The following is a 12,005-nucleotide window of genomic DNA, read 5'->3' as shown; positions in this document are numbered from 1 at the left end:
AAGGATATAATTGATAGCACACTATTCTTAAGAGTTAGAATATACGGAGTAGTACTTGTTATAAGGTAGAGTAGAGATAGAGATGTAATCAGTCAAACGGTTAATTTGCAATCAACCAAAACGTTTATCCTTTAATAAATGGAGAAAAATACATTTATTGATGACCATCAATTTTCGAGGGAATACCAATTTACGTAGCCAAAGAGTCATGGAAAATGATGTGACTATTAAACTTATGATAGCTACAAGTAAACACTAATTTATTGAAAATATTCCATACATCATCAGTTCAACTCTTCAACTTCTCTTGAAATTAAAAGCTACGGAGCATTTGTCTACATCCAACAATCATTCAGGCTATAAAATATAATTCACATTGTAAACCATAAAAAATTCAAACCTGCAATACATAATTAAGGAGGTTGAAAAATATACGGAACAAATATTTCATTGATAATTTGTGGGTTACAACTCTCGTAGATCTCTTGATTCCTCTTTCCAAAGGGCTAGGGTTTTGATATTTGTTTATAATACGGGGCCTTATTGGCTTATTGCATACTATGTACCTACAATGTTTGGTAGTAGGGGAGATGGAGTCTTTGTGACTTGTTCCATCTGAGCCTAATTAAACTCTAAATATGACCATCTTTATATAGAATGTCGTAGAGTAAAAGATAATATCTTATATTTTTTGATATTATCTCCTTATTTACATATATCTAACACCTAATAATTACAAAATTTCGGTGTCAACACACATCCCCCATATTCTTCATCACTTTTTAAATCAAATAAAAAACTACTCCGTATACTTCATATGATATGAAGAAAAGGCGAAGCTGTGGAATGAAAGCTGATCGAATTAGCAAATTGCCACCTGATTTAACTCATAAAATGCTACAATGTTTACCGATACAAGAAGCTGCAAAGACAAGCGTCTTGTCCCAACATTGGCGGTTTCAATGGGCTTCGATTCCAAATCTTATACTTGACAAGTCATTTTATACCAACATCGAGGGAAGAAATTACTCAAATGCTATCAACAGTATACTTCTTAGTCGCATTGGACCAATATCCAAGTTTGTGCTCTACACAGGGCCGTCTCCGGCAATTTGGTGGCCCTGTTCTAATTATAAAAATTGGGTCCTTAAATTTTTAAAGGACTATTTATAAAAGGATAAAAATATTATTATTATTATAAAAAGAATTTTTTTTAGTACAGTACTACAAATTATAAAGCCAAAATATTCATATTATTAAGTTTACTAATAATTCAATTAAACAACAAATAACAAAAACATTTTATTTAAAAAGTGTCATCCTTCTAACGTTCTTTGAAGCAAAATCCTCAATTATATCTTCATAGTCAATTAAATCCTAGGGTTCTTTTACAATAAACTTATCAAGAGCTCCCCTTAGAGATTGAGTCAATTCTTCATTTTTTTTTTAACGTTTTTCACAACCAGAATAATATTTCCTAATTTTAGGAGCCATAATTAAAAAACAACAATCAATTTATATTGCAGAAATAAAAAAAAATTACGCATAAATTAAAATAACAAAAAAAAAATATTTAGATAGATACAACCTGATCTTTAATCAAGTAATCAACATCTGCACTCCACTACTCTAGATCCACCGAACAAGAACAATTCGCCAGACTTTTGAGTAGGGATGGCAATCCAGTCCGGATCCGACCCTACTCCGCCCCGATCCGAGGTAAAAAATCCGCTCCGAGTCCGAGAAAAAAGTAATCCGAGTTCGACTTCATTAAAATAATCCGACTCCGAGTCGGACGAGGGTCGGAGTCGGATCCTAAAAAAAATCCGAGAAAAAAATCTGACTCCAACAAATGTCCGACTTTGATGGATTATCCGACTCCGACTCCAATAGATAGTGGATTTTTGTGTGGGTCATGGTGGCATTGGGTGTGGGTTGTAAAGGCCCAAATAGCCCAACATCTCAAAGTATATTAAATAATGAAAAAGAAACTCGGAGTCGGGTCGAATCGGAGTCGGAGTCGGAGGTCGGATATTAAAGTCGGAGTCGGAGTCGGAGTCGGATGTCGGATTTAACATCCGACTTCCTATCGGATCGGAGTCGGATTTAACATAATCCGCTCCGAGTCTGACCCGTTGCCATCTCTACTTTTGAGTGCTTCCAATTACGTTTTTCCCCCTTTTGAATTGAGTAAAAATTGAAGGAAAACTGAAGATTGTAATATTTTTTTGTGGGTATTGCTTGATCTTGAAATTGGTATAAATAAATAAAAATTTGGCCGTTAATATAAATTGAATCGTCATTGATTCCGATATGAGTATAAATTGCTCTTCAATTTTGCCTAAAAAATAGAGAAAAAATTAAGTAAATTGGAGATAATTAGGGAAATTAGCCGTTTAGGAGAGATAATTATTGAGCGAATTTAATTTTGTTTGGGAAATTAAAAGGCAGTAGTCAAAGATGAAAGACTGAATTGAAGATTTTTTGGGTTTTGGTTTCCAAATAGAGGTTTTTACGGGAAGAAGATGAATGGATGGGTAAAGTAGATATTTTTTTTTTAATATATATGTCAGCGATTTTTTTAAGCAATTATGGGCCCCTAATTTTTGGGGGCCCTGTTACGTGTATGAGGATAAATCGGTTAAGAGCCGGGCCTGATCACTCAGTACGGATTATGAGTAGTAACATCCTTCAACGCCTTAGAGGTGCAAAACTTCTTGGTATCTCAGGGTCGAACAACGAGTTACAACTAATAAGATATATTCTTGCCCATTCTCCTGTCCTAGAGGAATTGATTATTGAGCTCAGTACGAATATTGGAGGAGCCGAAGAAAAACTCGTATTTACAACGGATGCAACGAGATATCGCCGAGCCTCTCCAAATGCTGAGATAATTATCAAGGCCAATTAATGTCTTCAATAGAAACTTGTTCTGTAATGTCCCTTTATGATCTGAAAATTTATATTTCAATATTTTGCTTCTTTTCACTCGCAACACTTTGATATTTGCACTATTCACCTATTTTATTTTAATGAGTTTGATAATTCACTTTCATGATTGCTAAACGCAACCTCTAGTTACTACTATACACCCCTCCTAAATACCAAAAATACCCTTCTAAGCTAAAATCATCTTCACGACATTTTTGCCTGCTTTCCTTTCCACCTTCTTCCACACCTAATTTCCATAAATTTATACCTTTGTTTATTCGAATTACTTACATAATCAATTAGCGAACAATATTCCGAGATTTAAAGAATATGAACATGAATCGGATGAAGTTGGGTGACACACGATATGGGCTTAATTAATTCATACAATTTGAACAAAATATGATAAGTGGTTTATTTTTTATTTTATTTTTTTTTTTGAAGGATGAAAAGTGGTTTTATTGATTCTACACATTATAGATTTGTATGATTCTTTATCAAATTCGAAGAGGCTAATGTAAAAATCATTACCCATTGCAAATTCAATGTATTTTAAGTTAAATTAATGCACTGTTGTTATTTTTGATTACTTGAAAGGAAAAGATATAAAATAGTTATTTTTTCCCTACATCTAATAAATGAGTGGAATAGAGGCTGCGCTAAGTAAAATTAGGTTGCATTTAGCACTTTTTAAAGAAGAATATAGTCATGGGTATTTTTGTTATGTTTTTTTTTTTTAATTTATAATTGGAAAATTTGTGTAAAAAGACCTAAGTAGTTTACTTTGTTTTTAAAAGAACCTTTTAAGTGAAAAGTTTTGAAAAAAAGAACATTTTAAGTTGTATTATGTTGTTAGGGGTTACTAGGCAACATAATGATTTAAAACTTGAAGCCACACATCCTTCTTTCTGGATGTTTCTACCGTGTTCGTTTGAAATATGACTATCTTATTATTTTAATGATAAACAATATGAGCGACCTATTTTTTCACACTTCAAATTGGACACAATTAGTATTCTAATTTCTACAATGCAAATATAATTTTTGAAAATTTTAATCCATCATAAAATAAATATAATTCGAGATACTATAAATTAAGTGTAAAAATTACATAAAACTAAAAATTTGATAAATTAAAAAAATGCTGATAATAATATTTTATAGCAAAAATAGATTAATATATATAATTTCTTGGATAAAATTACATTAATTATGAACTATATAATCATTAAAATATTATGGTAGTCATATTTTAAACGACCACTATAGAATTTTCACTTCTTTTAATATCATATTATCATATATGAAACAGAATGATTCAAAACCTGAATAGAAGTTAAATGGGCGATTTATCATGAATAGTTGGATTAACAGGCTACAAACTAGAGGCCTAGAGCTAGACTATAACAGTATAACATACTTAATGCTTCTAAATTTAGAGTTGCATATGTACAATGCTCGTTATGTACCTAAATAACACAACAAAAGGAAAGGAAAACAACCAGTTAACAAAATCCCAATAATTGAGCTGAAATAAATATTTTATGAGAAAAGGAAATTAGGAGCTGAACTGAATTGAACTGAACTAATTGGAGCTGAACTGAACTGAAATTAAGTAAATGTGAACAGGCCCTAAAGCAATTTTAAGGTAAATTGTAAGTTTATGTGTGATCATACCGTTTGCAGTTGGTGAAATCAACTAAGCGATAGAGAGAGGATCAAAGAAAGACAAAAATTAGTAAAGCACCAAACTTCAAACAGCCATTGATAGGGCAATAATAGTGTAAGGACTAAGAAGTAGAGTAGTTAAGAAGTAGAGTAGCTTACAAAAAAAGTACTCTGTACCATATTATGATTTTTTTTTTTTTTTTTTTTTTGATAGGAAAGGGTAGTTTAATTACTTGGATTAAGTGTCGCATAGCACTATAGCAGCCAATAAGTACGTACATATATCTAGAGTTTAACACGATCGACTCATTTATGGGAGTCAAAAGAAGGAGTCGCATTGTCGCAACACCCAAATAGTTCCCTAATGGACTAACATTCATACATACTAAACAGTTGGAAGCCTTTTGTAAGACCTTGATTAAAGACCTTATGAAGTTATGATTGTTATGAAGGCTTGATTATTATCGAAGCATTCGTAGAGGCTCGACGATAACCCATTACCATCAATGCCAGAATATTTTTTTCTTCAAGACCCATCTTTGAAGAGAATTCAATACTCATTTCCTCAAGGACAGGAGAATGAGCTAGAATATATTGCAACAGCTGTTGATGAACGCTATGCCCGGATATACCACACAGTTGCACTTTTTTAAGTTGTCGAAGGTTGTAAGATCTTTCAATTGGAATTGAGTGATCAACGATATTAGCACCTGTCACAGCCTCGGAGACCTAAAATAAAAAAGGCAAAGATTATATATGATGATTTGTTGAAGATAAAATTAAATATGCTAATTAAGCTTAAAAATTAAGATACACACATTCTCTAAAAAGACGTGTATATGCTAATTTATTGTAAAACAAGTTCAAGTATTTTAAAAGTATTCAAAGTAATCCTTTATATTACAAAAGTTATTATTTTTTTCAATAATCCCTCCGTACCCAAAAGAACGATTCATTTGGGTTGATTACGCGGGTATTAAGAAAGTTAAATAAAAAGAAGTAAAAGTATATTGAAAAGATAAATTTACATGGGGTTTGCAAAAAAATAGAGAGAGAAAGTAATAAAATTACTTGGAAAATCAAATTTTTATATGAGGAAGCTAGTTTTGCACAAATATTGTTGCAAATTGGTGGGTGTTTTAATGCAAATGGGTTATTCTTTTTGGGACTAAAATTAGGCCAAATGGGTCGCTCTTTCAGGGACGGAGGGAGTAATAAGTCTTATCTTACAAAAAAAAAAAAAAAAAAAAAAACTTATAATTTATTAGATTAATTATATTAGCCTTTATGATATGTCATCTTAATCTATAAGAAAATACTCATTAAATAAAAATTCAAACCAACTGTTATCGATTCAGATAAGTGTAGAAATAATTAAGTTGCCAAAACTTACTTCTATATGTAGTTGCTCTAACTTTGGAGAGTTCTCAAACAAACGAAGAATAAAAGAAATATGGGATTGATTGTAGAGTCGTATGCCTTCTAACTTCAAAGTTTGCAATCGTCTCATTTTAACTGATATTGTTCTTGAATAATCAGATGCCTGCAAATTAAACCATCAACAAAAGATCGAATAGCTACTTGTGTGCTGAAATTAAACTTCAAAAATTCCTTTGTTTTTGTCAAAAAAAAAAAAAAAGAAAAAAAAAAAAAAGAAATTAAACTTCAAAATAATGTTCACTTACCCACCAAAATTCGTATTTTAAAACGAGATTCTCAACGTTGACAATGCAATTATAAATCTCGTTTAGGCCAGAATGAATGTTAGCATCAAGACCTAGTGTGTTTATAGTCTTAGTTTCCTCCAAGTGCAATCGATTAATATAGCCTTTCACAAACAAATTCTTAAGTTTTGGAGACTGAATTTTCAAATTCGCGTGTTCATTTCTTATCATTAGATGGAGGCTCTCGAGTTGTGGGCACCATGAAATTAGAGTTTCCAAAACCTTTGCCTCGATCCTCATCCCGCTATACAATTTCAGATAAATAAGGTGAGGAAAGCCCTTAAAAGTTGGAGGAAGATCGAGGAATTTGTATCGAAACAGGGTCAAATCTGTCCACCCTTTAAAAGTTGGAGGATGATAGAGGAGTTTGTATCCAGTGAGGGTCAAATGTGTCAAACCCGAACAACTAAACAAACATGATGGCAAATTCTGTTGCAAACCAGGAGCAAACTCGAGAGTGAACTCCTTGACATCATTGGCACAAACACGCCGTATCCACATGTGTGTTTCTCCCCGGAACCAATCGGGAACATAAAGTACAAACTTAGATATCGGACCAACATGGTTAAGAATTATATTGTCGACAGCATTTGAGTAAATAATCGATGAGAAATCTTCTGATTCGTATATTATTCTCCGTTCGATGATTTTACAGAATGACTCATCAAGTATAAGCTGTGGAATGGAAGCCCATTGAAACCTCCAATGTCGCGACAATACGCTCGTCTTAACAGATTCTTGTATTGGTAAATATTCTAGGATTTTGTGTGTTAAATCTAATGGCAAGTTGCTGATTCGATCAAGTTTATTTCCACAACTTCGCTTAATTAACAGGTTGTTTAAGGAATTAAGAATGAACTCCATTAATTAGAGGGATAAACGCTTTGTTGGTTCCTATTTTTCTCTAAATTTTCAAGTTTATCATATTTATGTTTAGGGGTTGAAATTATTGTTTGGTTGTGTTAAAAAAAAAAATATATTGTTGAAATTGTATTGATTCAATGATTATCAATATTATTGTTTCAAAAAAAAAAAAAAAATGATTATCGTATTATAGGATTGTTTCCTAAAAGATAGAATTTGTAAAGGTTTGATTATTTTAACTTGAATTAGTTGAATATCTCAAGATATCATCATATCTTGAGAGAATATTATGTACTTCGGAACATATATGATGAATTCTTAATGAAGTCTAGAGAGTACAATTTTCAATTAAAATAAAATCATTCATTTATTTGAAAAAAAATATAAATTAATTATTTGATAATAGAGATTATATTTATATTGCCTCCAAAAAAAAAAAATTTATATGAATAAATTTTTTTTAAATTTAAACATAATTTATAAAAATTGATATGTGTAGATTAATGAAAATAGTATAGTGCACCCGGGTGCACCATGCGCATGGTGCACCCGGAAAGAACATTAGGCTTATTTTAAAGAACATGAGAAAAAAAAAAGAACATACGAGTGTTTGAAAAAGAACATGCTAGTATTTGAAAAAAAATGCATAATAGTGTTTAACAAAAGAACATGTTTGTGTTTAACAAAGAACATGGCTTCCGAAAAGAACAGTAGGCATATTTTAAAGAACATGGAATAAAAAGAACATGTTAGTGTTTGAAAAAGAACAAGCTACTGTTTAAAAAGAACATGCTAGTATTTGAAAAAGAACATGCATAATAGTGTTCAACAAAAGAACATGTTTGTGTTTGACAAAGAACATGGTCTCCGAAAAGAACATTAGGCATATTTTAAAGAACATGGAATAAAAAGAACATGTTAGTGTTTGAAAAAGAACAAGCTAGTGTTTGAAAAATTAACCTTGCTTGGTTATCTTCCAGTTGGCTTCAATTCATTACTATTCTACTTTCTCCTCCAATTGTTCTTTTTTTAACAACTTGTACTTCATAGCTTTAATTAATTTATTTATTTATTTATTTTTAAAAAAAACCCCAAATTCACAAAATTAAACACTTTGACTTTAAAATTATTGACAAAAAACAATTTGCATGTACAAAATTTATACTTACATGTTACTTGAATCCACCATTTGTTCAAGTTTGAAGGTTGAATTGTTGAAATAAATTCAATTTTTTTCTTGGATTTCACTTTGAAGATGAACAATTTTGCTATTTTGAAATTTTTTTTGAAAAATAGAAAAAGATAGAGAGAAAAGTTCTAGAGAGAGAAAATGAGTACTTTGGAAATGTTTTTTACCCAAACAGTGTTACGAGATTGACAGCAAAGTGAGACCATTTTGAGACCTTCATTGAAATTTTTCAGATAAAAACGATGGTGTAAAGGAGAGAGAAAATTGGCAGCAAGAAAGAGAGTGATAGGAAGGGAAATAGGAGTGAGAAATTGCAGGAAAAGAGAGTGATGGATTTGCAGTTGCAAGAAAATAAAAACATGTTCATTTTCTACCCATGTTCTTTTAAAAATACTAAATGTTCTTTTGGGTGCACCAACCACAAATTAGTAGATTAAAACTTTAAAGCTAATGCAATTTTCTTTTAAAAAACCATAGTGACTCAAATATCACAATAACTAAAAACCATACATCACACGAACTTGCATCTAGTTGCCTTTTAGATACGGAGTAATACATACCTTTATCATATTTTTTGTAAGAGTCATTTGTATGTAATAAATTGTTGAATTATTTTGTATAAATTGTTTATGAAATATGGTAAAACCATACATACATTGCACGAGACTTGTAGTTTTAGATTAAAATAAAATAATAATTTCTATTTTTGTAAACTCGGTGAATGAGATTATAAACGAACACAAAGCAAATTTTAGAGTCTAAATGAGTTTAACACATAATTTCTACTGCTCTGTATACAATATCATAGATGTAGATTGGATCTAACCATTTGCTAAATTAAAGTTGTAGCATGCTGCGCTTAATTAAATACAAATTTCACCATTAAAATTTTTCAGACATGTGACATGTCCAAATGGAATATTTCAGAAGACAAATATGAAAGATCTATAAAAGACCTTACGAAGTCTTGATTATTATCTCAGCATTTGGTGAGGATCGACGATATCGCATTGCCTCCGTGGCGAAATTAAACTTTTCTTCAGCTCCTGCTATATTCGTACTGAGCTCAATAGTCATTTCCTCAAGGACCGGAGAATGGGCTAGAATATATTCCAATAGCCGTAGCTCAACTCTCCAACCTGATATACGACCGAGTTTCACTTTTCTAAGGCTTTCAAAGATAAAAGAGCAATTGGTTTTAACATCATGATCACTTTTAAATTCATTAACCTGGATATAATAGCACAGAGGCAAATCCAATGTCACCGAAAAATTAAGTAATAGGACTTGGCAATGAACTTGGAAGAGTTGAAATAGTGTGAATGAGTAGAAAAATAATAAACTTACTTGAATGGATAGGCGCTCTAACTTTGGGGAGCTCGCGAGCAAGTAAAGAATAAAATAAATTTCGTATTTATTACGTAGATGTATATCTACAATATTCAATGTTCGCAATTGTCCAAATTTGTTCGGAGTTGGAGATCTATAACGAAAATAGATGTACTGCGACAAATCCAAAATCATACAAAAGCGTAAGTGATGAAAAATCTAACTGCCGTACGTAGCAAAAACAAATTCAATTCACTTACCTGCCAAAATTTTCTTTCTAGAACGAGCATCTCAACATTTGCCAAGGAACTGACTATATTCATGCCAACGGGGCAAGACAAATACATATCCAAGACTACTGATTTTATAGCAGTCATCTCTCCTTCTATGCTCATACTACGAAGGTAGCCAGCCACCAGCAACTCCTTAAGTTTTGGAGCATGTATTGTCAAAGTTGCCGGCTCAAAAATAGTCAGATTGATGCTCTCTAGCTGTGGGCATCTTGAAATAAGAGATTCCAACATTATTGTATCTACATATTTCTCTAAACATTCCAATTCAAGATGGATAAGGCATGGAAAGCCTGTACAAGTTGGTGGTAGAGAGAGGAGTTTGAATCGAATGAGGGTCAAATGTGTCAAACCTGAATAACTGAACAAACATGTGGGCAAATTCTTTTGCAGACCGGGAGCGAACACCAGAGTGAATTCCTTGACATCGTTGGTACAAACAGATCGTATCCACATGTTTGTTTCTCCCCGTAACCAAGAGGGAACATAAAGCACAAACTTAGATATCGGTCCAACACGACTAAGAAGTATATTGTTGACAGCATTTGAGTAAATCAACGACATATGCCCAGATTCATTTCTTCCGGCTTGGATACTCCTACAGAATGACTCATCAAGTATAAGTTGTGGAATGGAAGCCCATTGAAACCTCCAATATTGCGACAACACGCTAGTCTTAGCGGCTTCTTTTAGTGGTAAACGTTCTAGGATTTTATGTGTTAAATTTGGTGGCAAGTTGCTGATTCGATCAGCATCCGTTCCACAGCTTCGCTTGTTTATAGAAGCTGCAACGGCAGACATAGCATCAATTGATTTTTGGAATCAAGAAAGTAAGCAGATTACGGGATGTAGTGACTAGTGAGATGTCATCGATTTTTTATAGCTTATTGAAGAAGGTAGAAAGACAGGTTTTAGTTTGAAGTTGAAAGGTTTGACGATATTTTCAAAAAAATTGGGTTAATTATATTTTCACTAGATTAATAGTCACAGCGTTAGTTTGTCTTTATTCATGTACGAGCCTTGAAAATGTGTGATCAATTAATGGAGAACTCCGCATTAATTAGAGGATGAACGTTTGGTTGGTTACACAGTAAAGAGTAAGTTTGACTCATACTTGCATCGGCTACCTGTAGATTTGGCTATTTTTTTTTTTTTTTTTTTGAAAATGAAGGGTCTACAATAATGTATGTATGTTACTCAATAAATGGACACTGCTAATCATGGTCTTTAACATAATCCACTCCTCAGTTTAATTTGATTCTTTTGATATATGGCTTGAAAATGAAAGGCTAAAACTTTTGATACAAAAACTAAATAATAATAATAATAATAAGGAAAATGTTATACAACGTTAGGGCTACATATAAGCATTAAATTTACACTTGAAAATCGTAAAAAGTTAAGAAATCATCAAAATATAAACACTAATTATATTGATTTACGCGTGTTTTTGTCATAAAAACCTAATTTCATACAATTTTCAAGAGTTTATTTAATGCTTAAATATAGCCCTTAGGGCTACATATAGCATTACCCTAATAATAATTAAGTGATTGTGTGCTTTTAAATGTAATTGATATTATATCCATATACCCATATCATTATTCCTTTTTTTTTATCTCTTATCTTCTTAAAATCTGTGTCCTACAACCATGTAACCCATGTTCCAATATTAAGAGAAGGGAGTAAATATTGAGTACAAACAAATTATTTTTTAGAGCCTGTTTTCTTAGCTTATTTTCAGTTCACTTCTTAATTTTTTTCTCATAAACAATTCATTTTAGTTCAGTTCCCTTCATTTCAGTTCAGTAAATCTGAATATGCCTAAAAACTGTACAGGACAAAATGTCTTTATTAAAGTAAGACAAAATTAATTTTTAGTTAAATTAAGAACTCAATTAAAAACTGTGTACAATAATTCTATTTATTCCCTCCTGTTATGAATTTTTTTTTCCGTTCGTGTTTTGCACGGAATTCAATGTATAACTTTGACCATTAATATCTTTAGTT

The 12,005-nt window shown here is 31.7% G+C and overlaps 3 protein-coding genes across 3 annotated transcripts; 1 reads left to right on the top strand and 2 right to left on the bottom strand.

The window, feature by feature from the left end:
- Positions 1–822: 822 nt before the first annotated feature.
- On the top strand, positions 823–2,911 carry LOC145600388 (FBD-associated F-box protein At3g52670-like). The gene is made up of 2 exons (XM_081656285.1): positions 823–1,123; positions 2,574–2,911. Exons 1-2 carry the CDS (start codon positions 823–825, stop codon positions 2,909–2,911), a joined length of 639 nt encoding a protein of 212 aa, XP_081512411.1.
- Positions 2,912–5,043: 2,132 nt separating this feature from the next.
- On the bottom strand, positions 5,044–7,187 carry LOC145600387 (F-box/FBD/LRR-repeat protein At1g13570-like). Its single transcript, XM_081656284.1, has 3 exons — positions 6,285–7,187; positions 5,993–6,142; positions 5,044–5,328 (listed from the first exon to the last, which is right to left on the bottom strand). The coding sequence occupies exons 1-3, from the start codon at positions 7,185–7,187 to the stop codon at positions 5,044–5,046; spliced, it is 1,338 nt and encodes a 445-aa protein (XP_081512410.1).
- A 2,146-nt stretch (positions 7,188–9,333) lies between these two features.
- On the bottom strand, positions 9,334–10,796 carry LOC145600386 (F-box/FBD/LRR-repeat protein At1g13570-like). The gene is made up of 4 exons (XM_081656283.1): positions 10,349–10,796; positions 9,966–10,249; positions 9,724–9,879; positions 9,334–9,606 (listed from the first exon to the last, which is right to left on the bottom strand). The coding sequence occupies exons 1-4, from the start codon at positions 10,794–10,796 to the stop codon at positions 9,334–9,336; spliced, it is 1,161 nt and encodes a 386-aa protein (XP_081512409.1).
- Between the last annotated feature and the right edge of the window lie 1,209 nt (positions 10,797–12,005).

This window comes from Chenopodium album, chromosome 21 (assembly GCF_948465745.1).
Source record: "Chenopodium album chromosome 21, dcCheAlbu1.1, whole genome shotgun sequence".
NCBI lineage: Eukaryota > Viridiplantae > Streptophyta > Magnoliopsida > Caryophyllales > Amaranthaceae > Chenopodium > Chenopodium album.
Note: the sequence above shows the minus strand (reverse complement) of the source record. Positions and strands in the feature narration are given on the sequence as shown.